General features: G+C 43.6%; 3 protein-coding genes across 4 annotated transcripts; 1 reads left to right on the top strand and 2 right to left on the bottom strand.

The window, feature by feature from the left end:
• The first annotated feature begins 83 nt into the window (after nucleotides 1-83).
• LOC110506710 (serine/threonine-protein kinase ULK3) lies at nucleotides 84-11,649 on the top strand. 2 transcript variants are annotated; one of them, XM_036964509.2, is made up of 17 exons: nucleotides 84-456; nucleotides 678-819; nucleotides 1,011-1,151; nucleotides 2,627-2,747; nucleotides 3,024-3,119; nucleotides 3,466-3,609; nucleotides 3,831-3,913; nucleotides 4,295-4,450; nucleotides 4,550-4,655; nucleotides 4,849-4,889; nucleotides 5,047-5,149; nucleotides 5,389-5,453; nucleotides 5,704-5,782; nucleotides 6,801-6,841; nucleotides 9,139-9,186; nucleotides 9,319-9,382; nucleotides 10,373-11,649. In XM_036964509.2, the coding sequence occupies exons 2-17, from the start codon at nucleotides 721-723 to the stop codon at nucleotides 10,387-10,389; spliced, it is 1,404 nt and encodes a 467-aa protein (XP_036820404.2). In that variant the 5' UTR covers nucleotides 84-456; nucleotides 678-720; the 3' UTR covers nucleotides 10,390-11,649. The 2 variants fall into 2 exon arrangements, with proteins under 2 accessions (XP_036820404.2, XP_036820407.2); XM_036964512.2 differs by lacking the exon at nucleotides 3,024-3,119.
• Nucleotides 11,650-15,481: 3,832 nt separating this feature from the next.
• Nucleotides 15,482-18,516, bottom strand: LOC110506708 (growth arrest-specific protein 1-like). The gene has a single exon (XM_021586524.3). The coding sequence runs from the start codon at nucleotides 17,661-17,663 to the stop codon at nucleotides 16,920-16,922; it is 744 nt and encodes a 247-aa protein (XP_021442199.3). The 5' UTR covers nucleotides 17,664-18,516; the 3' UTR covers nucleotides 15,482-16,919.
• Nucleotides 18,517-19,571: 1,055 nt separating this feature from the next.
• On the bottom strand, nucleotides 19,572-26,046 carry cplx3b (complexin 3b). Its single transcript, XM_036964466.2, has 3 exons — nucleotides 25,476-26,046; nucleotides 21,462-21,549; nucleotides 19,572-21,239 (listed from the first exon to the last, which is right to left on the bottom strand). The coding sequence occupies exons 1-3, from the start codon at nucleotides 25,631-25,633 to the stop codon at nucleotides 21,015-21,017; spliced, it is 471 nt and encodes a 156-aa protein (XP_036820361.1). The 5' UTR covers nucleotides 25,634-26,046; the 3' UTR covers nucleotides 19,572-21,014.
• Nucleotides 26,047-26,959: the final 913 nt, after the last annotated feature.

The raw sequence follows: 26,959 nt of genomic DNA, 5'->3' as shown, positions 1-26,959 counted from the left end.
CTGCTATTGTAAAAGCCACATACATAGTAAGAGTTTTACTGTAGAAATTACTGATTACTATTTCAATAAATGTGAGATTGTCTTCTCTGGACTGCCTTTACAGATCAGGCCGAGTATTAAATATCAAACCGGTAGAGGGCAGTAGAACAATGTGCCATGGTTTGGAGCATCGACGTGTTTTGATCAGCTGACGACGACAGCACGTTCACAGTGGAGCTAGCTAGCAGTGTAAACTATCATTCTGCAACTCACAGGCACCGGAGTGTGTGTATGGATGTGATTTGAATGTAACTGAAGGAGTGGGATGGTTGTTACATTTTTGTTTTATGTCGCCCTCTTTCCCGAAATGTAAATATTTTTGGTGTCAATACCCTGTACACCAATAGGTGTAGTCTGTCAATACAACTTTGAAGAAGAAGAATCATTCTGCAAATTCGGCAGTATTTATGAATGACGGTAAATATTTGTCTAAATATACACATTTCTGAGAAGTATAGAAGACGGGCTGAGTTCAAAAATAATTGCTATGTAGTACTGTACAAGCTAGCACCTAGTTGCAACAGCCATTATTGTTGTCGTTTCCTGTTTCACTTCAGTCTGGTCAGATGTAACGTTAAGCATTTATTTTGTAGGTATATTTGAATGAAATAGACTAACTTCCTCTATAAATGTTCTAGTGCACTTTGCAGCAACTTTGATGCAACTGTGAACATCATCATCATGGCTTCGAGCTTCGCCCCACCGAAACTGGCTGATTTCATTCTCACTGAGAGGCTGGGCAGTGGCACCTATGCGACAGTTTACAAAGCTTACAGAAAGGTACGCCATTCGTTGTAGACCGAGTTAGCTAGCCTATAAGTACAACTACTTGCATAAACAATACAAGTAAATAGTAGCAACTTCCTTAATAGAAATTAAGAGTTTTGAGACTGGCCCTGTAGCCTGGCTTCCAAACTGATGTCATGTCCCAGACTAGAGCATTGTTCAGTCTACTGGATCTGTGTGTGCAGGGGGACAACCGGGAGGTGGTAGCAGTGAAGGTGGTTGGGAAGAAGACTCTGAACAAGGTGTCTATGGAGAACCTGCTGACTGAGATAGAGATCCTGAAAACTGTTCGCCACCCTCACATTGTTCAGCTGAAGGACTTCCAGGTTTAAAATCAGTTTAATATTTAATCAGCCCATCCCCACTCATACAGTGCCTTGCGAAAGTATTCGGCCCCCTTGAACTTTGCGACCTTTTGCCACATTTCAGGCTTCAAACATAAAGATATAAAACTGTATTTTTTTGTGAAGAATCAACAACAAGTGGGACACAATCATGAAGTGGAACGACATTTATTGGATATTTCAAACTTTTTTAACAAATCAAAAACTGAAAAATTGGGAGTGCAAAATTATTCAGCCCCTTTACTTTCAGTGCAGCAAACTCTTATTTATTTCAGCTCATACAAGGAGAAGACTGATCAGAGATGCAGCCAAGAGGCCCATGATCACTCTGGATGAACTGCAGAGATCTACAGCTGAGGTGGGAGACTCTGTCCATAGGACAACAATCAGTCGTATATTGCACAAATCTGGCCTTTATGGAAGAGTGGCAAGAAGAAAGCCATTTCTTAAAGATATCCATAAAAAGTGTTGTTTAAAGTTTGCCACAAGCCACCTGGGAGACACACCAAACATGTGGAAGAAGGTGCTCTGGTCAGATGAAACCAAAATTGAACTTTTTGGCAACAATGCAAAACGTTATGTTTGGCGTAAAAGCAACACAGCTGAACACACCATCCCCACTGTCAAACATGGTGGTGGCAGCATCATGGTTTGGGCCTGCTTTTCTTCAGCAGGGACAGGGAAGATGGTTAAAATTGATGGGAAGATGGATGGAGCCAAATACAGGACCATTCTGGAAGAAAACCTGATGGAGTCTGCAAAAGACCTGAGACTGGGATGGAGATTTTTCTTCCAACAAGACAATGATCCAAAACATAAAGCAAAATCTACAATGGAATGGTTCAAAAATAAACCTATCCAGGTGTTAGACTGGCCAAGTCAAAGTCCAGACCTGAATCCAATCGATAATCTGTGGAAAGAACTGAAAACTGCTGTTCACAAATGCTCTCCATCCAACCTCACTGAGCTCGAGCTGTTTTGCAAGGAGGAATGGGAAAAAATTTCAGTCTCTCGATGTGCAAAACTGATAGAGACATACCCCAAGCGACTTACAGCTGTAATCGCAGCAAAAGGTGGCGCTACAAAGTATTAACTTAAGGGGGCTGAATAATTTTGCACGCCCAATTTTTCAGTTTTTGATTTGTTAAAAAAGTTTGAAATATCCAATAAATGTCGTTCCACTTCATGATTGTGTCCCACTTGTTGTTGATTCTTCACAGAAAAATACAGTTTTATATCTTTATGTTTGAAGCCTGAAATGTGGCAAAAGGTCGCAAAGTTCAAGGGGGCCGAATACTTTCGCAAGGCTCTGTATAAGTACATTTCATACAGGCTAACCTGACTCCCACATTGCTTGTCAGACAAGACCGCACAAACTGATCTGGGACTCAGCAGGCTACATTTCATATCCTTGTCTGAGTGAATTGAGTCTAACCGTGTTCTCTGCCATTGGTCAGTGGGACAGTGAAAACATCTATCTGATCCTTGAGTGGTGTTCTGGTGGGGACCTGTCCCGTTTCATCCACAGTAGGCGCTTGCTACCTGAGAGGGTGGCTCGGCTCTTCCTGCAGCAGATAGGTGAGTCACACCAGAGTCAGTATAAGAGTTTGCTATAAGTAACCTACATTCTTTAGAGCACTATTTAATGATGTTGAGCAGTTCTCTCTGTCTCCCACTCTCTCTCTTTCTCTCTCTCCCACTGAAATCAATTCAATTCAGAAGAGTTTATTGACTTGGCAAGTTAAATGACTTACATTGTCAAAGTATACATATAACAAAAAATGGTGGGACCAACACCAATAAGGCACTCTCTCTCTCTTACTCTCTCTTCTCTTGCTACATGTCTGAAAACAGCCTGCGCTCTTCAGTTTCTCCATAATCATAACATCTCCCATCTGGACCTGAAACCCCAGAACATTCTGCTCAGTGGTTCTGTCCTTAAACTAGCAGGTACAGCACACTGCCAAGTGCCACAATCAACACTTACATACAGTATTCCTTATGGTCACATTTCTATCTTTATTAATCTCTTGCATTTCATCACCATGGGACTGTGATATGAATCATAGTTGTGAAATCATAGCAGTGCCAATGTGCCAGAGGTTATTGGTGGCACCGTCTCTGCACTTTTCAGTTGTGACGTTTAAAATGATGGAATGCAACAGTTGCACCACTGAATCATGCATTAGAGGATTTTGTAATGCTGCTACAAGTATTACCAGGTGTATCACAGTCTTGACTGAGGCTAGTCTAGTGCACTTTGCACTGAACATTTTTTGCCCTATGCTGTGTTCAGATTTTGGCTTTGCGAGTTACATGTCTCCGTGGGATGAGCAGAGTGCTCTGAGGGGCTCTCCTCTCTACATGGCCCCTGAGATGGTGTGTCGAAGGCAGTATGACTCCAGGGTTGACCTCTGGTCTGTGGGAGTCATCTTGTATGGTAAGTGCACAGATTTAAATGGAAAACTATCTCCTCTCTCCATGCAATTAAATAGAACACTATCTCCTCAAGAACACTCTATGCTCTCTTAAGCACAAACCAGACATTTCAGTGACATCAAACTTCAACGTTACTGTTTTGAATGCCAAAGATGGTTTAAGTTTATATTGCTTTCTCACTCACTCTTATCATTTATTTGTTGTTCTTACTTCTGTATGTAGAGACACTATTTGGCCGGGCACCATTTGCCTCCAGATCCTATGCTGAACTGGAGGAGAAGATCCGCAGTGACAAGCCCATCGAGGTAAGCTCTGTTACATCTATCTAAAGAAATGTGTGGTAGCAATGATTGTTCATTCTGTGACTGCTGTTAGAAGAATCATTCTTTCCCCTGTGAGTATATTTGCCACCGCAGGGTGGCACACTTGCTCAATAAACCTTATCTCACAGTGCTTTCTTGTTGGAAGGGACACTCCTGTGCCAGAGTGGGTTCTACAGTCTCCTCAATCCATTGGTCAGGACAGAGTGTAATTAGTTGCAAGATAGAAATCATTTATTAGACAATTTAAAAATATCTATATAACTCCAGCCATAAGCTGCATTTAAAATCATTAAGGATAACACAATATGTTTTGCAACCTCTTATAAAATCATTGTGGTCCTCTGGTTGTGTTGTGTGTCCCAGCTGCCTGCAGGGGCCAGAGTGTCCAGGAACTGCAGGGACTTACTGCTGCGGCTGCTGGACAGGGACCCTGACACCCGCCTCACCTTCACTCAGTTCTTCTCCCACCCTTGGGTGGACCTCGAGCACATGCCCAACGCAGAGAGCCTGGGGAAAGCGGTGTGTGTGTGTGTGTGTGTGTGTGTGTGTGGGTGCATGCAGGTGTGTGAGAGAGAGTTAGGAGTGTTGGTGTGACTCGCTGTCTGTCTCCTTTTGCAGAAGGATCTGGTCCTGAAAGCTGTCCAGAAGGACCAGGAGGGGGATAGATCAGCTGCTCTGTCTCTGTACTGCAGCGCACTGGAGCACTTTGTCCCCGCCATTCACTGTAAGAGCAACATGCACTGCCCCTACCTGCCACAATCACAACTTCTCTCAGGTCTCTCATCTATATAATGTCTAATTCCATACCACAGTCCAACATCAACTGAAAAGTGATACAAGCTCAGAGAACTGGGGATGACATAATCAGAACACAATTGGTAACTGTCTAAGAAATGTATCTTCTCTCCCCTTTCCAGATGAGACAGACAGACTGCGTAAAGATGCCCTTAGGCAAAAGGTACAGAGTACACAAAGTATATTTGGTCTATTGTATTTTCATACCCCAAAGGCTGGACTGAAATTATTTGAATAACATATGGCATGGATGAAAAACACATGCTACGGATGACATCATAGAATGAAGTGAATGACAGCAATATAAACCCCTACTGCAGGTTAGTCAGTACGTGTCCAGGGCAGAGGAGCTGAAAGCTCTGGTGTCTGCAGACAACAGCCTCTGCTTTGAGCAGTTCAAGTCCACCAGAGACATCCTGAGAGGTAATACAGCTAACTTTACCCGTTGTACATCATGAATACCATATTTCATGACCCTTGTATAGAGGACCTAATTTAAACCCTACTTTATTTGAAGGGAACCTTCATAAGGACTTGATAACACATTCATAAGACCCAGAAGGAGCACGTTATCAAGTGTAACTGGGTAGTGTAGTACCTAGAGGAGATGTTCTGAGAAGGCCTCCGGTCCAACCCTTACTCTCTGTCTGTCCCCCTCTCAGAGATGTCCCGAGACCAACCACGGGTGCTGGCTGCTCTGAAGCTGGCATCTACAGCCATCGCCATGGTAAGCTGAGGGGACTGGGTACCATGAGCATGGCAGGGCATGATGATGGAGCTCTGGGGAGACTACCAGAGAGGAGTGAGAGAGCTGGGAGGGTGGTAGTGGCTTGTAGATGCTGTCTACAGCAGGATGGATTGAAGGCTGCTGCTATAGTGAAGGCTGTAGCTATGGGATCTAGGGTTTCTTGAGAGTGGACTGCTATGCCATAGTGGGACGTCTTCCCTTTTCATAACACACTTGTATTCCATTCCAGGAGGAGAATGGGATAGAGGACCATGATACACTGGCTCTGTACCAGCAGAGTCTGGGAGAACTACTGCTAGCCCTGGCAGGTAAGGTCAGCTCACTGAAAATCCCACATAGACTATATTAGTCCTTTTAGATGGGGAAAACAATGAGTCAGTCATCATTGCGACATACAGCGTCTGCTGCATGGACTCTAACAAACACAGGTGTGATTTTACAACCCTGCAGGGAGTCCGGGAGTAACATAGTAATTCAATCTCCAGAATTAAGAGGGTATTACATCAGAGACCGCAGCAGAGCCTGCCCTGAGTGTCTGCTGTGTCTCCAGCCCTCAGCTTTGGCTGGCTGTTATTGTTATTAAAGAGAGATGGTGGCAGTGGTGGCCCATAATGGTCTCCTCTCCTCGGCGCTCTGGCTCAGTGTCTGTATGTGAACTAGACTCCTCTAGGCTGGTCTCTATTAGCCCTGACTCTACATAACCTCATCTGGGAGATGGTTCTAATGGTGGAGGGAGGCGAGGCAGGCAGGCGGGATGGGGATGATGCTGGAGCCAGATGTGGCTTTGAGCTTTGGATGAGACCTGGTGCCAGCTCCCTGTGTGTGGTATAGAGCCGCTCGCTGCCATCTGGTTTCCATTGAGAGCCCAACAGTTCATTTCTCAATGTTATTACACACTGGAAACAAATAAAAACTATTGTCTGTCTTAATAGAGAAGAAACGGCTTGAGTCATTAAATCATCTCCTGATGGATCAGGGGGATCGGGACCGTGGCACGTCAGTGAGACCAAGGGGATTGTGGGAGAAAACATTGTCCCTTTTGTGTCACTGTAGCCTATGGTTGATTACGTTCCCTTCCCAGAATGCCTTGCTGCTGGAGAATTGGTCCCCTCCTCCTCAGGCAGGCTAATTGAAGAAAGGCTGCTTCAGTTTCAAGGGTTCCCCCTGAGCCTCAGTGGACTATCACAACCAAACTGGCTCTGTAAATTACCCACTCTTGTGCAAACATGGTGATTGGGAGAGCAGTGATCCATCTCTTTCTATTCCCTCCACCCACCCTCCCTCCTTCCTTCTCTTTCTCCCCCCCCCTCTATGTCTGTCTTCCAGCTGAAGCCCAGGGGCGCCGGAGAGAGCTGCTCCATGGTGAGGTGAGTTACTGGAGGTGAGGTGGATGAGAGGGTTTAGGTGAGAATGTGAGGTGAGTTACTGGGGGTGAGGTGGATGAGAGTGTTTAGGTGAGAATGTGAGGTGAGTTACTGGAGGTGAGGTTGGATGAGAGGGTTTAGGTGAGTTACTGGAGGTGAGGTGGATGAGAGGGTTTAGGTGAGAATGTGAGGTGAGTTACTGGGGGTGAGGTGGATGAGAGGGTTTAGGTGAGTTACTGGAGGTGAGGTGGATGAGAGGGTTTAGATGAGAATGTGAGGTGAGTTACTGGAGGTGAGAATGTGAGGTGAGTTACTGGGGGTGAGGTGGATGAGAGGGTTTAGGTGAGTTACTGGAGGTGAGGTGGATGAGAGGGTTTAGATGAGAATGTGAGGTGAGTTACTGGGGGTGAGGTGGATGAGAGGGTTTAGGTGAGAATGTGAGGTAAGGGGGTGAGGAGAGACCTGGTTCAGTGCTCGCCGTAACAGCACAGAGCACCTGAAGACATACACACACCAGGTCTCTGAGACCAAACAAGCACAGCTATATCTGGGACACAACACCCAGGAGCATTCTCTGGTAGTCACGTGAATGTTTCTCTGAATAAAAGCTACGAACGTAATAGATCAGTGACACTGCAGTTTGGTGTACATATATATCAGTCATATGACACTATAATGGTATCCACTGCACTAGCAATGGTCAGGTGAAATAGCCAAGCCTTTCCCTTGACATTTAGTTGGAGAGGTATACTCTTACAACAGTTACTTCAGTTAGTTTGACTGTATTAATATTCAGTGGTGAAGGAAAGTTATTCTTTCATGTTTTGAGCATTTGTTTTGCAAGCAACCAGGTCAACAGCACACAACAATGTTTCAACAACAAACCCCAGAGGGAGAGAGATTTAAAGCTGGGCTCATAGACCTCCCTATTTGAAGTTTTATGGGCGCTTGGCTTAAGTAAATTCAGATGCGGCTGTAATAATCGAATGCTGGGTAGGACTGCAGATCGAAAGCATGTGTGTGAGAACACAAAGAGCTCCGACTGCAGCTAGGAATGGTCTCCATGTGTGTTGGTTCATCTCTTGAGCACAGTTCAGCATTTCTTAACTCGGCTGTAATTCCCAGTTCAAAATGCCTGGGCTTATCATATACAGTTGAAGTCGGAAGTTTACATACACTTAGGTTGGAGTCATTAAAACTCGTTTTTCAACCACTCCACAAATTTCTTGTTAACAAACTATAGTTTTGGCAAGTCGGTTAGGACATCTACTTTGTGCATAACGCCAGTCATTTTTCCAACAATAGTTTACAGACAGATTATTTCACTTATAATTCACTGTATCACAATTCCAGTGGGTCAGAAGTTTCCTACTTTGCTGCAGGAGGGACTGGTGCACTTCACAAAATAGATGGCATCATGAGGGAAAATTATGTGGATATATTGAAGCAACATCTCAAGACATCAGTCAGGAAGTTAAAACTTGGTCGTAAATGGGTCTTCCAAATGGACAAAGACACCAAGCATACTTCCAAAGTTGTGGAAAAATGGCGTAAGGACCACAAAGTCAAGGTATTGGAGTGGCCATCACAAAGCCCTGACCTCAATCCTATAGAGAATTTGTGGGCAGAACTGAAAGTGTGTGCGAGCAAGGAGGCCAACAAACCTGACTCAGTTACACCAGCTCTGTTGGGAGGAATGGGCCAAAATTCACCCAACTTATTGTGGGAAGCTTGTGGAAGGCTACCCGAAACGTTTGACCCAAGTTAAACAATTTAAAGGCAATGTAAACTTGATGAAATAAATAAAAGCTCAAATAAATCATTCTCTCTGCTATTATTCTGACATTTCACATTCTTAAAACAAAGTGGTGATCCTAACTGACCTAAGACAGGGAATATTTACTAGGATTGAATGTCAGGAATTGTGAAAAACTGAGTTTAAATGTAATTGGCTAAGCTGTATGTAAACTTCCGACTTCAACTGTAAGAACACCAGCCTTGAAATAGTTGGAATACATGTTATTTTACAGCTGTAATCTTACTTTGGATGTAATTTGATAGTATTACAGCCTTGGTGCTGAGGTTAATATGATATAAAATGTTGGGAGTCTGGCTGGATGCAGCCGCCTCTGTCTCGGTCAGGATGATTATTCTACCACAACAGATCTGTTTTTTAAAGGGTCATTATAGGAGGCCATCCACCTTGGTCTACCCTCATCATCATCACCAGACATTATAGAAAGGAGAATGTGGATGACTGTAGATGGATTACATACTAAACACCACCTCTCACTTTGCAGATAAAGAGCCTAATGACCAGAGCTGAATACCTCAAAGAACAGATCAAGGTAGGAATGGGATGACTTGACTTCAGTAGATATAAACCCTGTAGGTTTCTATTTGTATCTCAGTGTGTTTAATCCCAAGCAAACATTTTGGTCCATGATTTTGAGTCGTATCATCTTTTGTGTGTCTTTCAGATGCTGGAGACCCAAAAAGATGTGTCAATGGACAGAGAGCCTCTATCAGAATCTGTGAGAAGTTGTGAGTGTCCCTGTGAGGGTAGCATAGTATTCACATTTCCCCTTAGATATTGTGTACGTGCTGGTGTAGGGGTGTGCGTCACAGAACGTCCCAGCAGAGGGGCTTGCATCTATGTAGACTGGTCAGTGGGATATACCAGGGGTTAAGTGAAAAATGGCCACCTGTAATGAAATTTCCCTTCAGTGGAGGTTTTTCCACTAGTTAAACACAAGCCGCTCTCTTACCATGCTGGCCTCCCCGTGGGAGCGTCTGGATCTTTGATTTCAGCTCAGTCTTGCATAGCGCTGGGCTGCTCTGGTCTCTGACCTCTTATAAAACCCACCTTGTGAAAGAGAGACTTGGATCGAACCAAGAAGAAGAACTCCCCCCAGTCACTACACACACACATGGACAACACGCACACTAGCTGCGAGGGAGGGAGTTAGTTGATATATAGTAGAGCCAGACAATATCCTGTTTCGAGTTAGAAATTCCAGAGGAATTATGTGCAAAGGGGGTTCAATGAATTTGGAACAGATTCAGGTTTCATAAACATGGCTTGTTACGTAGCTGTTATTTTAACACACCGGCGGCCACAGTCAGCCATGTCATGTTGGCAGCTCTCCAGCTGGAGGGGTCACAGCAATGCCCAAGACTGTCTGGCTGGTGACCTTAAACTACTACTACGCTAACTACAAACAAAGCAGTAAAGTCTAGGCCTAATGCTCTCAATCGGTATCCTAAATGCCACCCTATTCCATACGTAGTTCAGCCCGGTCAAAAGTAGTGAGCTATGTAGGGTGCCATTGGGTACACAGCCTCAGTCTCTGAGCTTGTCCCATAATACAGGACAGTAATACAGCCATTCTACCTTTTTATTGCCATGAGTATTGAATAGATTCGAAATCTTAATTACTCAACAGAAATCTACTCACAGATCAGTACTGAGGTAAGCCATGTCTATATGATGATAATGCAGTCTCTAACACTGTCGATGCTCGCCCTCCTCAGCATGCTGTGTGCAGTGAGCCAGCCTGGCAGTAGGAACCAGAGAGAGGGGCCATCGTGCCTGCGGAGCCCCAGACCCCTGCACCTCTACGGGTCAGGCTAAGGAATCCCTCAGGCCTCTGAGACCATGGCCTCAGTGGTCTCGTGTCACCCTACTCGTAAGTCTCAATCATCGCGCGGCTGTTTCCCAACAAACATGAGAATGCCTGGAAATGGAGGCAATGGCGTCAGAGACAATCTACCCTGTTATTACTCTGCCTGGACTTCAACTAGCAGCTTGTCAGCCTTGCATCCCCCTCACCAACACAACACAGAAGACTGTCACAGTCTCCAGTCACTGCTCAGCCTCAAAGCCCTCCTGCCTAACCATTCATATGGAAAGGCTGGACAGCTTGTATGCTAATACTGTACTGTTATGATAAACTAGTGCTGTATCATGTTGTTGTGTTATGTTGCAGGATGAATAAGAGTAATAATGAGCCTCAAATGCTTGTAGTTGCGCAATAGATGGCGACTCAGAATGGCTACCCAGCATAGCAAGTTTGTAGCAAGTTTGTAGTCTGTAACTGAGTTATCGAAATGTATCATTAATATTTGGGAAAGCTCTTCTGGCGTCTGTCGCCCCACATACACACACACACACACACGCGCCTGCGCACACACACGAACAAACTAAATCCATTTTCTGTGGCCTGACCACAGTCTCACCACGCTCTCTCTGCTGATGGAGCAGCCTCTACCACTATGAGAAGAAAACTTGAGAGGTGCGGCTGCTGCCTTATTTACTCTGTAGACTTTCATTTACTTTTGGGTTGGCACCGGTCAGGATGAAGGCATACAGTAGCAACTGTGAAGTCAAGGCGTGCTTCACAACTCAGCCTGCTTTAGTAGCCTGCCAAAAGGTTGGACATTTGGTGACAGGTTAACAGTTACTGCTGTTGTGGGTCTTTTTCCTTTCTGTTTGATTTCAGTGAGCCAGGTTGTGTGTATGAATCTACTTTCAAGGGAACTTTCAGTATTTGTGAATATACTGTACCATAGGAGGCGATCTGCTGTTTAATCAGGAAATGGAATGGTGTAACTGAAAAGGAAGGGATTGGAAAGAAATGTCTGTTGAATTGAGAACTGACAATTGTGTATTGTTTTTGTTGAAACATTTTGTATGGGTATGATTTTATAAATTATTTATTACCGTAAAAGGCTGATTCAATTGAAATAAAATTGCTATGTAATGTGTTGTCATGGCCTGTATTCATAAATTAAAGTGCCTTTGGAAAGTATTCAGACCCCTTGATTTTTTTCCACATTTTGTTACGTTACAGCCTTATTCTAAAATGGATTAAATAAAAATCCTCAGCAATCTACACACAATACCCCATAATGACAGTGAAAACAGGTTTTTAGACATTTTGGACACACAACAAAATAGACAACTTATTTACATATGTATTCAGACCCTTTACTATGAGACTCAATTGAGCTCAGGTGCATCCTGTTTCCATTGATCATCCTTGAGATGTTTCTACAACTTGATTGGAGTCAACTTGTGGTAAATTTAATTGATTGGACATTATTTGGAAAGGCACACACCTGTCTATATAAGGTCCCACAGTTGACAGCGCATGTCAGAGCAAAATCCAAGCTATGAGGTCGAAGGAATTCATAGAGCTCCGAGACAAGATTGTGTCAAGGCACAGATCTGGGGAAGGGTACCAAAAAAAATCTGCAGCTTTGATGATCCCCAAGAACACAGTGGCCTCCATTCTAAAATGGAAGAAGTTTCAAACCACCAAGACTCCTTCCTAGAGCTAGCCGCCCTGCCAAACTGAGCAATCGGAGGAGAAGGGCCTTGGTCAGGGAGGTGATGGTCACTCTGACAGAGCTCTAGAGTTCCTCTGTAGAGATGGGAGAACCTTTCAGAAGGACAACCATCTCTGCAGCACTCCACCAATCAGGCCTGAATGGTAGAGTGGCCAGTCAGAAGCCACTCTTCAGGAACAGGCACATGACAGCCCGCTTGGAGTTTGTCAAAAGGCACCTAAAGACTCTCAGACAATGAGATACAAGATTCTCTGGTCTGATTAAACCAAGATTGAACTCTTTGGGCTGAATGCCAAGTGTCACGCCTGTCACCATTCCTACAGTGAAGCATGGTGGTGGCAGCATCGTGCTGTGGGGATGTTTTTCAGAGGCAGCCACTGGGAGTCTAGTCAGGATCGAGACAAATATGAACAGAGCAAAGTACAGAGAGATCCTTGATGAAAACCTGCTCCAGAATGAGCGCTTAGGACCTCAGACTGGGGTGAAGGTTCCTTCCAACAGGACAACGTCTCTAAGCACACAGCCAAAACAACGCAGGAGTGGCTTCGGGACAAGTCTCTGAATGTCCTTGTGTGGTCCAGCCAGAGCCCGGACTTGAACCTGATCGAACATTTCTGGAGAGACCTGAAAATAGCTGTGCAGCAACACTCCCCATACAACCTGACAGAGCTTGAGAGGATCTGCAGAGAAGAATGGGAGAAACTCCCCAAACACAGATGTGCCAAGCTTGTAGCGTCAAACCCAAGACTCAAGGCTGTAATCACTGCGGTAAGTGCATCAACAAAGTACTGAATAAATTATCTTAATACTTATGTAAATGTGATATTTCCGTTTTCTATTTTTAATAAATTAGCAACAATTTTTTTTTTTTAATTGCTTTGTCAAAATGGGATATTGTGTGTAGATTGATGAGGAAAAAACAATTTAATCTATTTTAGAATAAGGCTGTAACGTAACAAAATGTGGAAAAAGTAATGTGGTCTGAATACTTTTTTCCGAAGGCACTGTACTTGTAGTTCGGGTTGAAATGTAAAACTTGGTCAAATAACATTGTGGTCTGAGTGTAAGGTTTCATGGATGTCTTGGTGAGTCTGTCACTGCCTGTTGGAGGCCCACTGCTGTCTCGTGGCCATGTAGTCACCATTTGGTTCCCTCTCCTGAGGACACAGCTGGCCCATTTCCATAACGTAAGGCGAGGAAGCCCTAATGTAGTCCAGAGTAGCTGGGCGTGTAGAGGACTGGCAGGAGCACCAGTAGAGATGGAGGTATACTCTATAAGAGAATGCCAAAATGTTGAATAGTCAACCACTATGCCTTTTACCCCTCTGACCCCCTTACCAACCAACCACAGCCCTGTGGCATTGTGGGTTTAATTGGCCTCCATTTCAGTTCAGCTCCATCATGAGCACTTGTACCCTTTCCCCCTCTCCTGGGTCTCTATCAGCCTCTGTTGGTACTCCTAATGGGACGACGGTGGAGCTGTATTGACATCAGCTAAAGTTATAAAAGGGGGGGGGGGGGGGTTAATCCGTAAGGAACTAAGGACCCCTCAACTTCCCAACCCCCAAACACACACACATCAACCATTCACTGTGGGTAGACTGCTATCATGAATAGAACATTGTACAGATGAGAAACAAAACTCTCCCCTAAATCCCTGTGTCACCCCCTCTCCTAGACCTGGGGGCAGGCAGGGGTTTGTTTCAGAGAAACGTTGAATAAAGATAATTTAGAAAATGGGCTCCAGCACACTGCAGCCTCTGTAAATCCTCCCTCTGCCGTCCCCCACTCACCCCAAGGCTCCCCTGCTTCTGTTTGTTTTGATTTTGTTCCCAGAAGCTGAGTGGAGGATTTGAAGGAGGGTGAGGGTGAGGGTGAGTTAGAGTTGGACAACTTTGAGATGCATGGCGATGGTTAGACAGATTGGCTGAGCCAAATTAGGAGGGTCTTACCTCAACTATACAGAATCCCTTTCCCTCCCTTCCGCTTCTAAATGCACTTTTTAACAATCTAAAGTCTGTTGAGAATTACATTATTTTCTAAACAAAATACTTGCTCGTAAGTAAGCATTTCGCTGTGAAGTCTACACGTTATATTCTGTGCATGTGACCAATCAAATTTGATTTAGGTGAAGATGGGAATGGGACGACTTGGTCAGTCTATTGTCAAAGGAACTATGAATTGAACACAGATATCCTGTCATGACTTCAAATTCCACATCTTGACTCGTTCAAACTTAGATTACATAACACTTCCATACAGTTTGTTAAGGACCTGTAAATAGATCATTATTACTATGAGCTATTTGTGCCAAAGATTTATATTTACCTACTAACCTACCTAAAAGGTTATTAGCAGGATTTAGGAGATTAGTAGACACAGAAACACCCATTGCATTCTCACTGTGTTATAAAAATGATACATTCATTAATGTGCTATATTTCCATAGTTATTTCTCTGAAAAGGTCATTGATGACCAAGAGAACTGAGAAGCACTGTAAGGCAAAACGACCAAATGCACAATCCTGCATTCTCAAGAGTCGTGACTGACCTTTCAACACTGACGCAGAAAGTGCCATTTACACACAAGTAATTAGGTACAATTTACCTGGTAGTTTCCTAGACACAGTGTCAAAGGAAGCAGTAACTTAAACCTGAAATGTCTCAAAGAGCACAGAGAGTCCTGGCCTTCTCTTCCAAATAAGATGTATTGTGCAGCCAGACACTTAACATTCCTGCTTGGGTTTCAGTTACACTGGGCCTGATCCCTAAAGTATTACACAATGCTGGTATTATGAAGGGTACACAGCAGTCACACAGTTACTTTTCAGAAGCCACCGGAGGCATTCAATTAGATGCAATCACTCTGTTCTAAATACGTGTCTCTAAAATGTTTTTAAGAATTCCAGGGAAGATGGATGATATGAGAAGACAGTAGTGAGAGGTCCTGTTTTGTCTTTTCATGTAAAAGTTGCTATTGCCAGGACTACCAGAAATGCAAGTGTATCATTTCAAAGATCAACGCAGTAGACATTCAAACCGATTCAATGTCTGCTGGTCCTTTAGCTTTGCTTGGCAATGGCACATTTTCAGGCGACACGTGACTTTGGAGCCTGATCCAAAATGACATTTTTCCCTTATTGAACATTCCAGTCTTCTTCTCTAGTTCCAGCAGTTACATTTGCCTATACTTTAGGTCTGATAGTTTTGGTGTGATGTTTTATTTAGTTGGGGGTTGGGAAACATTCCTACTTTTGAATAACATACAGGATGTCAAATAAACAGTTGGACTTTTTGACTCACACTTAATCATTTTATTACATAAATTATTTTCCATATATAACAAGTATCCATTATTTCTTTCCACACTGGTTGAGATGACAAATCTACCTGCAGAATTGTTTCAAAAAACATTGTTTTTGTACATGTAAACTACTGCCATATTATTCATGAGGTGGTGTATTGACTGCAAAGTCACAATGGACAAATTGGACACTAATTTACAGCATTAATATTTGACATATAAATGTAAAAGATAGATTCCTTATTTTATATATATATAATTTAACATCAACATGACAGTTACATTTCCCTATGAACCAGCATCTACCCAACAAGGTGAAATAAAAAATAAATGACATTGACGATCATGACAAAAACAAAGATTAGTTTAGAAAAACTTCAAGTGACATCTTGTAAAGATAATGACAAGACACGGGAAGGATTAGCTTCATAAAAAAATAATACAATAACTTCTTAGCCTAGATATTTAGCAAGAAGGGAAAAAGCTAACTGTCAAGCATGTTTCTGTCCTGGAAAGGAACCCATTACACTTTATATGAAATGAATAATAAATTAAACTAGGCCTATTAACAAGTAGCTTATGTACTGCTGTTCATAGTAATAAACTGGTATTTCTTATTTTTTTCTGAGAAAAAACACTAGTGCCTCTTCTTTTGTCCATATAAGTCTATCATAAGCCCACATTCATCTTGTAGAGGCCAGTCTATAAGGAGAAGGGTGACTTCTTGCTTTCAATAAAGAAAGGGGGTCCCTAAAGGGGGAGAGTGGGGGGACATTTTAAATAAAACTATCAAGAGTGGGGGGTGTGTCATGGGGAGTAGGGGGCTGCTGGAGAGGCACTTCAGTTAATTTAACTAGGCCTACTTGATTCTAAACCCTTTTTCTGTTCACTGGCAGTTCCCCACAAATATTTGAAGTGTGATGGCTACAACAATGCAGAGGCCCCTAAAATAGAGAGGAAAGCAAACAGAAACTGGACTGGTCCAATGTTTATCTTAAGTCTTAATAAAGCCACACTCCAAGGACCATTGGGACGAAACTAAACAAATAGGCACAAGAGTTTAAAAGGTAGCCCAGAAGTAATGGATGCAATGCCCAATGAGGAGTATTGTTACAATGAAGTCAAGTTTGGTTCATTTCTCCTTAAACAATCACTTTATGGATCTTTACACTCCAGAACAGTTTCGACCTAGGATATTCCATGAGTAGCCTAGGCCTAATTTGCTAATTGAATTGGTGGTCTGAATGTCCTGTCCATCATTGTGTCCCAGATTAAGGCATCACATCAAAATATGAAAAATCCATTAGGCCCATAGGAGATTACTAGGAGCACATAGTATTCCACTACACCAAACCCACGTGCTCATTAGATTGGACCCATCCCTGTCACAACGACAGGTCACTTTCAACAGACCACATTCATTTCTCAATAGAATATCCGAGTGATGCATAATAAGGCCATATAGCTCGACAACTGCGGGGAACTAGAATTTGAGTCAGGAGGACATATCTCCTCTGTTTTCGATTCATAGTCTTCATCCTCATACATATCGTCCATATCTGCCTGGTCTGAAATAACACTGTGGTCTCCAATCTGGCAAAGTTTGCTCATGTTCTCCTTGACTACCTCACAGAACGGTCTTTCCACCCCGTCGCACACACACTGGTTTAGTAGCATGCCATTTGGGATGAATAGCATCTGTTGTATTGTGGCCTTGCACCTGGACGAGCATTTCCTGCCATTGAAGAGTTGCCCACAGTAAGACAAGTAGGCTGTCAGGGAGGAGTGGCACCCGGTGTCCTCCTCACAGCGTTGACGGGCTTCTGTGCATCCTATCCCCCCCGCGTCTCCAGGATACCTCCGGGGGAGGCATGGCTCAATCGCCCGCTTTGCATCCCTACACTCCATGTCCTGACCACAGTCACACCTCTCGAGGTAAGGGCCATTGCGGGTGTGATTCAGTCTTATCAACGCGTTGATACAGTGGCTGGGGCATTGCCTCCTGGTGCCTCTGATGTTTCCTTCACAGGCGGCTAGATACTGGCTGTATGCAAGCTCACAGTCTGCCTCCTCATGGCATCGGAGCAGGGCTTGCCAACATATTAACTGGGCATCTAGCGCCAACAGCACCGATGAGAAGAGCGCCAGAGCGCTGCACCAACTGTTCATGCTGGAGAGAGCTCTAGTTCGACGATGCGCACATTTTCCTCCAGTTAGTGCGGGACAGCCAAGTCTTTGATGAATTTAAAACGTAATGTAACTAATAAACCCATTTAGTATGAGGCGTTTATGGTCCAAACATAAATGTGTTTAGTAGTCCTAGCTACAAACCTAAAGATGTCCCTCTGTCTCTCCAATACACGCTTGACAGTTGTGGAATAACAGTCTGTTTTATGAGTGTGAATGAATCCAGTCTGGAACGGATGAGTAAAAATGTTGAAATCCTTTGCGTTGATTCAGCTACCATACAAAGCAACAATATCCTCCGCAAAACTGTCACAGTCGTGTCAGTAAAAAAGGAACAAAAAGTGACCATATGCGCTGTCCAAAGTTCGGACACCTACTATCCACATTTCATGCCCTCGTTTGAAAGCATAACTCTTTTTACTCCTGTTTTCAAAATACTTCCAACTTTCTTGGCTTTAAAAAACGTTCATATTTTCCGTGTTCGGTATTCCATACTATGTTGGTTGAATTCATTAGGACTGCCTCTTCTCACTGTCGCATTTTCTCCCGCTATGTGTCTTTGTCCCCCTCTTGCAGTTACGCTTCACGCTTCGTTAATCTTTTCCCCGCAACACCCCTCCTTTTCCAGAAAAAGAAAGGATAGTTTGCCTTCCCCCTCTCCCATTTACAATCCTGGTCAACGATTGGTCGTCATTGAGGAGTTCGTGGGACTCATTTCTATAGCAACGTAGTTTTTGGCAATCTGCTCGTCATACAGGAAAAATAACATGTTTATAAATTTAATGAAACTCACGACCTGTGTGGTCCCCTTTACAAAACACGTCAACGTTTGGGGAGGTAGTGAGTGTGGGGCGCACACAAGCCCCCTAGCTGTCGACAGAAAGCATTCCATTGCTAGAAGCTCACATCTGCACCCACTGCTCCAATTTTAAGTGCAGAAAAAACAAATCTGTTCCTTTTTAACGATAACTCGAGGAGGGAAACCTCTATGAAAACCGTCGCACAGTGAGGGTTTCACTTAAAGTTATACTAATTGTCGCCCTGTTCACTCTCCCTCTCGCTCTTCTTTCTAGTGATTTTTAAGCCCTGATTGATAGAAGAGAATGGAAGAGAATAGTATTTTCTGGCCCGTTTCACCCCAATTGTGTCAGATTGGCCATGCAGTGGCACAGTGTCTTTCTAGGCTGAAGATTGTTCACGCCCTGCGCCTATCAATAGAGGTGGGTTTCAGCATCAATATATTTTACACCTCTCCCCTTTCACACCGCACTTGAAAACTACCAATAGCTCAGGCTTCTCTGCTATTCAAATGCTAACTAACGTGTTTTGAAAAAAGCGATTGGAAAAACCCGTAGCGACAACCGGGCTGTCTAGAAATGTCACAAAGCAGTTGCTGGCTGGCTTCTATCTGAAAAACACTGTACACTTTTGCAAAGAGCCTTTGATTCTGCCAGATGGCTGAGCTTATTATCAGACTTCACTGGAAGGTAAAGTTGCCACTAATAATGGTTATAATAAAAAAATTTAAAAAACATCATTATAAAGGTTAACTTAAAGAACGTGGTTATAACAATGGTTATAACAACTGTGACATAATCATTTGGCCTATCAGTATTGTAATGATAATAATTTCATGATAATAAACCTTGATCTGATATGGGGCTAATATGGATTTTGAATTAAATTCTGTTAGTCATTAATTCAACATTAATCAACAAACATTCCGATGAGGTATTTTTGTCTCCACCTAGTGTTCAGGACATTAGGTTTTGGTTTTATAGCCTCAAACGATGGCTACTGTAAATTATATGTCAGAAATCTTCCGTCCTGGAGTTTCTGACCAGATGGTCAGACAGGCTGGAAAACAAATGGAGAAACATGAAGCATACATCATAAAAATCTGTTTATTATGCTTTCAACAGTCAGTCAAAAATCAATACGGTTCATACAGCACTGAACAACAAAGATGATGTAAAAGAAGCAAAGAATGGACAGGAAACAGAAACATCATGAACAACACGTCTCTTCCTGAAATATCATCATGAGATCAACCTGAATCACCCCATAGGGTGACTGGAAATGAAAGAAGCTCTTGTTGTTGGCTTTAAAGTACCACTGCAGGTCACACGTCAATACAGAGAGATATGTATAGGTGATCAGGCTCTGTAAAACTTGAGTAAGAGTTCATTATATTCACACTTGTTTGTTTTGCTTCATGGAACTGACAAGAAAGCACAAAGTAGCTATCACATAAAACAAGCGACTAAGGCATGTTCACCATCCTTTCTTCAAATGCTATTAATTGTAATGTCACAAAAGGACTGTTCAACTATTACAAGACATGAACCACTGTATCAAATAAATATATATTGTATATTACTAAATAAGGTTGACAAACCCCTCTCCCGCTCTCACCTGCGTCTTTACTTAGTGATACAACAACAATTCAGACAAATACCAAGTACTCTATGTTCATATATGTTCATAGTATTGTGTACTTATTAAACACTATGACCAGCACTCAGCCAAAGGATGACATTTTCAAAGACAGCACTTGACATATCATAGCAGCTAAACGACACCAAACCACCGGCACAAAACAGCACTGAGATGGAGAGGTCAGGGGTCAATATGAGGACAGGTTAAAGGCCAGATTTGAAAGGTTAGATGGGTTGGCATTACATAGGACGAGCTGTCTCTTAACAAGGCCCCAACTAGTTAATGACCATAGACTAGATGGACTACAGAACAGGCTAACTGCAAATACACTTACACCTGCAATAGATATAACAGACACTTGGTTTGTAATGTACTGAATGTGGTCCCAAGACAAGAAAGTGTGATTTAGTCTCACACTTAATATGACTAGTTGATATACTTTGTGCCATTGTCTAAATGGTTTTCTGCAAAGGGTCTTTGGCATAAGACTATTACTCTGATTCCGCCACAGCTTAAGACAGTGTTTACAATGATTCCCCCACAGCTTAGACAGTGTTTACTCTGTTTCCCCCACAGTTTAGACAGTGTTTACTCTGATTCCACCACAGTTTAGACAGTGTTTACTCTGATTCCCCCACAGCTTAGACAGTGTTTACCCTGATTCCCCCACAGCTTAGACAGTGTTTACTCTGATTCCTTGGCCAGAAGCTGCTGCAGTATGTTTGTGTGTGTGAGGCAGTGTTGACTGTATGTGTGTGTATTCAAAGTAACATGACTATCAACGTTTGTACATGATCATAGATCACATGATATCTTACATAGATCCTTTGTTGTACAGATAAAGAGAGTAAGGGAGGGAGAGAGAGAGAGCAGGAATTCAGTCAGCCAGCCAGATCACATGAGATTGCACTTCTCAGCGGACTGTTTGAGGTCTTCCAGTGTGGCCTGGGCCTTGTCCTTCAGCTGGTCCATGTCCACATTCTGGATGTTGGTCAGATGGCCCAGGACAGACATTTTGGATTCCTCCTCCTTGTTGTCGTCAGCGATCATCTTGGCTAGCTCTGTGGGCAGCTCCACGTCATCCCCCGCCTGCTGGATCTGAGTGTCATCCAGCTCATTCTGGGTCGCACACACACACACACACACACACACACACACACACACACACACACACACACACACACACACACACACACACAGGCCAGTGGGAGAGGGTGTAGGGAGCGAGGGCAAAGGAAAGGGAGAGGAATGAGATGATTGAGACATAGGGAGAAAAGAAAGAGAGTACAAACAGAGCACATTTGGCTTGAATCAAATATGCAGAATCAGTAATGGATGTACCTTTGGCAGTCTGTATTTGTCCCGGAAGTGACTTCTAACTGTTGCCCGCTCAGCTTTCTTCTGCGCAAAACTAGCATCTCGTTCCTGCCTGGGGAAAACCAGAGAGAAAAGGGTTAACAACGGCTGAAATAGTGTCGCTGCATGTAATCACACATACACACACATAACGTCTGCAAAGGTGGTATGATCTCGAGTCCTTACTCAAGTTGATGCTTCATAACAAAATCCTCCTTCATTCCACCTCCATAATTCGACTGAAGGATTAAGGATTTAACAGCAATAGTGGCGATGTGAGGACAGATGCTATAATGATCATTTAATTAATCCATAAGGCTTTTTGTAATGTCAACATGTCACGGTCTTTAGTATGGAACGTTGTTAGATTTGTTTGTAATGTGATGTATCACAAATGCACAAATTCATTGGTTACTATTAACCACATAGCTCGGCCATCGCAGTTAGAGTGTTGGGCCAGTAATGAAAAGGTTGCTGCTTCGAATACCTGAGCCAATAAGGTGAAAAATCTGCCGATGTACCCTTGAGCAAAGCACTTAACCCTAATTTGCTCCAGGACGCCATACTACTATGGCAGACACTGTAAACAACACATTTCACTGCTTCTATCTTGTGTATGTGACAATATTAGATTTTTATACCACTGTGGATCTCTTAGTGAGGGCTGAAAGAAAAGAACACAGGGAGCCCACTGCTGAGCTGCTCTCTGACTCAAGAGTCTAGGCCATCAGAAGGTGGACAAGCAGCAGTAACACCTGGGGGTAGAGGAGGAGGGAGGGAGGCAGAGAGAGGGAGAACGACAGAGAGAGAGGCTGTGCTCTTGCAGTGAGACCCAGATGCAGTCTACTGCCGGTCCACTGCTCTACTGGGGAATTATATTCAGACGTCTACGATATAGAGCGGCATTGACTCACTGACTGACTAGCACTCATTTACTTCTACAGCTGCAACTTAGTGAACCCACAGAAACCTAGGATCACACCCCTCTACAGAACTCTACACCCTCTCAACCCAGAGCCTAGGACAACACCACTCTACAAAACTCTACACCCTTCCAACACAGAGCGTAGGACAACACCACTCTACAGAACTATACACCCTCCCAACCCAGAGCCTAGGACGACACCACTCTACACCCTCCCAACCCAGAGCCTAGGACGACACCACTCTACAGAACTCTAAACCCTCTGAACTCAGAACCTAGGATTACTCCACTCCAGAACACTGACTGACTAGCACACCTCATTTTACAGCTGCCAAACCAGTGAATATACACAACCTCACTCTACAGCACACCCAGACACCACAACACCCCATCACCATGTCCTCTGCCCTACACCACCATACAAATATCATCATACTGCAAGTCTTATGTTGAGGTAAATCCGATATTTATACTTCACCACCACGTACAGCAATACTGCAATACTACCCATTTGGTAACTCCAGCAGAGGGCAGACAAGAGACAGTTTGTGTTATCCATGGTAGCCCTCTTAGTATTACTCAAATAATCTTGGTCCCTAACTTTCCAATAATCAGATTAAAACAATCACTGAAAATGTGAAAATGTGATATAAACACCTGAATAGGATTTAACTCTTTCAAAAGACAAGACTAGACCTACACCTCGCACCAAACATTCCGGAGTAGACTCCATGAACCAAGGTGACCTATGTGATCATGCCAACAGTGTGGTCTGAATTACAGCATGACATCATAATGCATTCATACAATACTGTAAACAATGGCATGATACATGTGGATAGCCAATGACAAGGCCATATCCCTATCATTCAGGGGATACAGAGCCAGCCCTGGGCATAAGCAACATAGGTGGTCGCCTCTTGTTATGTCAGTCACTGACAGTCACTCAATTAGCCCATGTCAGCTAATATGTTTTAGATTGGTAAATTAGTCAACCTAGCTATCTAAACTTGTAGTAATCATGGCCGAATTACCAACCTGGCACGAAGGGCCTGACCTCCAGGGGGCCCCAATTGATTTTGTTAGACACTCTCATTCAGTTAGACACCCCCCCCCCCAACCAAATCTCGCCTTGGTCCCCCAAAAGGCTAGGGCTGGCCCTGAGAGGATATAAACTGAGTGTACAAAACATCAAGAACATCTTCCTAATATTGAGTTGCACCCCCTTTTGCCCTCAGAACAGCCTCAATGTGTCGGGGCATGGACTCTACAAGGTATCGAAAGCATTCCACAGGGATGCTTCCCACAGTTGGCTGGATGTCCTTTTGGTGGTGGACCATTGTTGATACACACGGGAAACTGTTGAACGTGAAAAACCCAGCAGCGTTGCAGTTCTTGACACAAACTGGTGCGCCTGGCACCTACTACCATACCCCGTTCAAAGGCACTTAAATATTTGGTTATTCCCTTTCACCCTCTGAATGGCACACATACACAATCCATGTCTCAGTTGTCTCAAGACTTAAACATCCTTCTTTAACCAGTCTCCTCCCCTTCATCTACACTGATTGAAGTAGATTTAACAAGTCACATCAATAAGGGATCATAGCTTTCAGTCTATGTCATGGAAAGAACAGGTGTTCTTAATGTTCTGTTCACTTAGTGTATATTCACAGTGGCATTACTGTTATCTTGCCCACTGTGAATGAACATGAGCATGTAAACCACCACACAGCAGCACATAAACCAGCGCTTTGTGAGAGCCAATGGTAGAGCACCTGATGGCACTGAGATGACGAGTCTTGTGCCTTCTCCTCTCAAGGACATCATATAACCAGAGGATGTCATTGTGACTCCTGTGCCTGATAACATGATTATATATGACATGCCACTGCAAACAACCTCATTCCAACAACCCTATACTCCTTGGATTATACAGAGCACTGACACCAGACTTTGTGCTATGATCTATTGTATGGCGGTAGCCACATTATAATAGCTCATCTCCTCTGAAACCCAGTGTAATGTATGATGGTATGGGATTGAGGTCAAAGTGGGCTGTGGATTGAGGGGAGTCAGTGGATGCTCCACCATGTCTGACATGTCAACAGTAAACAGGCTGTTTGTCCTGGAGCCTGGAGCCATGTGACCTTAAGCCAGGGTAGTGCTCTGTAGTAAAACACATTTCCTTTTAATGAAGTATACCTTTCATATAGATGCAGGTGTGTGTGGAGGCACTGCACATGATCAGACACATTTATTTGTTTATTTAACAAAAAAAAAAAATCCAGATCTATGAGCTTTTGTAGAGTCATCTGTTTCAAACCTTGAGGACATCTTCTCCTCTCACACAGGGGAATTTGGAGTAAAGTCAATTCAATTATCAGATGTTTTATGATGTGGACAGAGGACAGTCTATGGCTATGGCGATGGGTTTCTATGTTATACCCAGATAAAAATACATTTCAAGATCAGAGATACTCACATCAGACTCATTTATTCTGTTGAGGTGTCTACTCTTTGTGAACAAAATGAAGATGGAGGTCGACATCACAGGGACATGCAAGAAATGTGGAAAACTATTTGGAGAGCTCATTGAGGATGATATTCAATACATTTTTAGATAAATTGGACATAAAAGTAACTGAATTCATGTTCTAGAATGAATCTAAGGACACGTATCAACCTGAAGCATTAGTATATGCCTATTGGGAAACGAGACGTTTTACAGTATAATTGGGCATTAAACTCACTGTGATTACTGACACATTTTTGTTTCTGGATTAGGCTATTGCAAGAATTCCAATGGAAAACCGTCCTATATAGCCTAATTCTTGAAACCTTAAAGAAAACTCATGTATCGAGTGTAGCAGCTGTGTGGTGAGCTCAAGAGCCCGCCGTGGATCCCACTGATGCGTAAAATAGTGCATGGCGCACTGGGGCTTGTAAAGGCACGCGCTCAGCAGCGTCTTTACATTGGACATCACACAGAATAAACGCCGCTTTATAGTACGCAACCCTTTCAAAATACATAGGCTATTCAAATGGATCGATAAACTTGGGGTTGTTCTTACTTTTCCTCCTCTAACTGTTGTTGATATTGTTCAAATTCCTCCTGGGTCATTCCTGCCGCTGCGGCTTCCGATTTCTCTCCTTCGGGCTTTTCCTCAGTCAAACCCCCGGTCAGGTTCTTCACATGCCCTCCCACCATTTGTTTCACCATAAAAGCCATCTTTCTGCCTCTTTAGAGTCCGTTAACCGACCGGGTCAGAACGTGGACCTTTGATGCGCTCTTGATGAAAGCTGAGTAAATCAATGGATATCCACCGAAGTGTCTCAAAAATATATGGAAAAAGCCAATACAGTCATCCAAATGTTTTACTCTCGACACTCCGTCGTGCACCGCAGTGAGCGATTGAGAATAGACGCGTTTCAGCACAAGTGCCAATGGACAGCTCCGCGTTGAGTGGGGAGGTTAGCAAGAGAGGACGTGGCTGCACAAATATCTGAGCCAGCAAGTTTTACTCTCAACTCTACCAATCGTGTTTTTTTTCCTAACCCAACCTCCAATCCACTCCCTTTGCCCAATCCCACGGATGGCTGGATTACGAATGCGCTTTCATGATGCAACCTAGCACCACACGTGGGTTCCGGTGATTCGCCTTCTTATTATAACTCACTATTGAGTATGACAGGCACTCCTCACGTTCACAACGGACTCCGGCAGAGACAGACACACGTGACGAGTGAACTACCGTGTCTACTAGTTGTTTTGTATGGTTTTGATGCCAGTGCGTCTTTGGGGGTCATTTTGTGCGCTTTTTTGTTGTTGTGAAAATCCAAGGGTTTCCGAAGCACTTGTGTCATAAACTCAGCAAAACTGTGTTTATTTTCAGCAAACTTAACATGTGTAAATATTTGTATGAACATAACAAGATTCAACAACTGAGACATAAACTGAACAAGTTCCACAGACATGTGACTAACAGAAATGGAATAATGTGTCCCTGAACAAAGGGGGGTTCAAAATCAAAAGTAACAGTCAGTATCTGGTGTGGCCACCAGCTGCATTAAGTATTGCAGTGCATCTCCTCCTCATGGACTGCACCATGTTTGCCAGTTCTTGCTGTGAGATGTTACCCCACTCTTCCACCAAGGCACCTGCAGGTTCCCGGACATTTTGGGGGGGAATGGCCCTAGCCCTTACCCTCCAATCCAACAGGTCCCAGACTTGCTCAACGGGATTGAGATCTGAGCTCTTCGCTGGCCATAGAAGAACACTGACATTCCTGTCTTGGAGGAAATCACGCACAGAACAAGCAGTACGGCTGGTGGCATTGTCATGCTGGAGGGTCATGTCAGGATGTGCCTGCAGGAAGGGTACCACATGAGGGAGGAGGATGTCTTCACTGTAATGCACAGCATTGAGATTGCCTGCAATGACAACAAGCTCAGTCCGATGATGCTGTGACACACAGCCCCAGACCATGACGGACCCTCCACCTCCAAATCTATCCCCCTCCAGAGTACAGGCCTCGGTGTAAGGCTCATTCCTTCG

This window comes from Oncorhynchus mykiss, chromosome 26 (genome assembly GCF_057628025.1).
Source record: "Oncorhynchus mykiss isolate SJ-2025 chromosome 26, ASM5762802v1, whole genome shotgun sequence".
Classification (NCBI taxonomy): domain Eukaryota; kingdom Metazoa; phylum Chordata; class Actinopteri; order Salmoniformes; family Salmonidae; genus Oncorhynchus; species Oncorhynchus mykiss.
Note: the sequence above shows the minus strand (reverse complement) of the source record. Positions and strands in the feature narration are given on the sequence as shown.

Excerpts from the sequence above, each read along its gene's own strand:
- LOC110506710 (XM_036964509.2), top strand. The coding sequence starts at position 721 with ATGGCTTCGAGCTTCGCCCCACCGAAACTGGCTGATTTCATTCTCACT. Across the intron at positions 2,748-3,023 it reads GCTCTTCCTGCAGCAGATAG|CCTGCGCTCTTCAGTTTCTC; the intron begins GTGAGTCACACC and ends GTCTGAAAACAG. Across the intron at positions 3,610-3,830 it reads TGTGGGAGTCATCTTGTATG|AGACACTATTTGGCCGGGCA; the intron begins GTAAGTGCACAG and ends TTCTGTATGTAG.
- LOC110506708 (XM_021586524.3), bottom strand. The coding sequence starts at position 17,663 with ATGAACAGTTGGTGCAGCGCTCTGGCGCTCTTCTCATCGGTGCTGTTG.
- cplx3b (XM_036964466.2), bottom strand. The coding sequence starts at position 25,633 with ATGGCTTTTATGGTGAAACAAATGGTGGGAGGGCATGTGAAGAACCTG. Across the intron at positions 21,550-25,475 it reads CAACAGTTAGAGGAGGAAAA|GCAGGAACGAGATGCTAGTT; the intron begins GTAAGAACAACC and ends GGTTTTCCCCAG. Across the intron at positions 21,240-21,461 it reads ACAAATACAGACTGCCAAAG|AATGAGCTGGATGACACTCA; the intron begins GTACATCCATTA and ends TGTGCGACCCAG.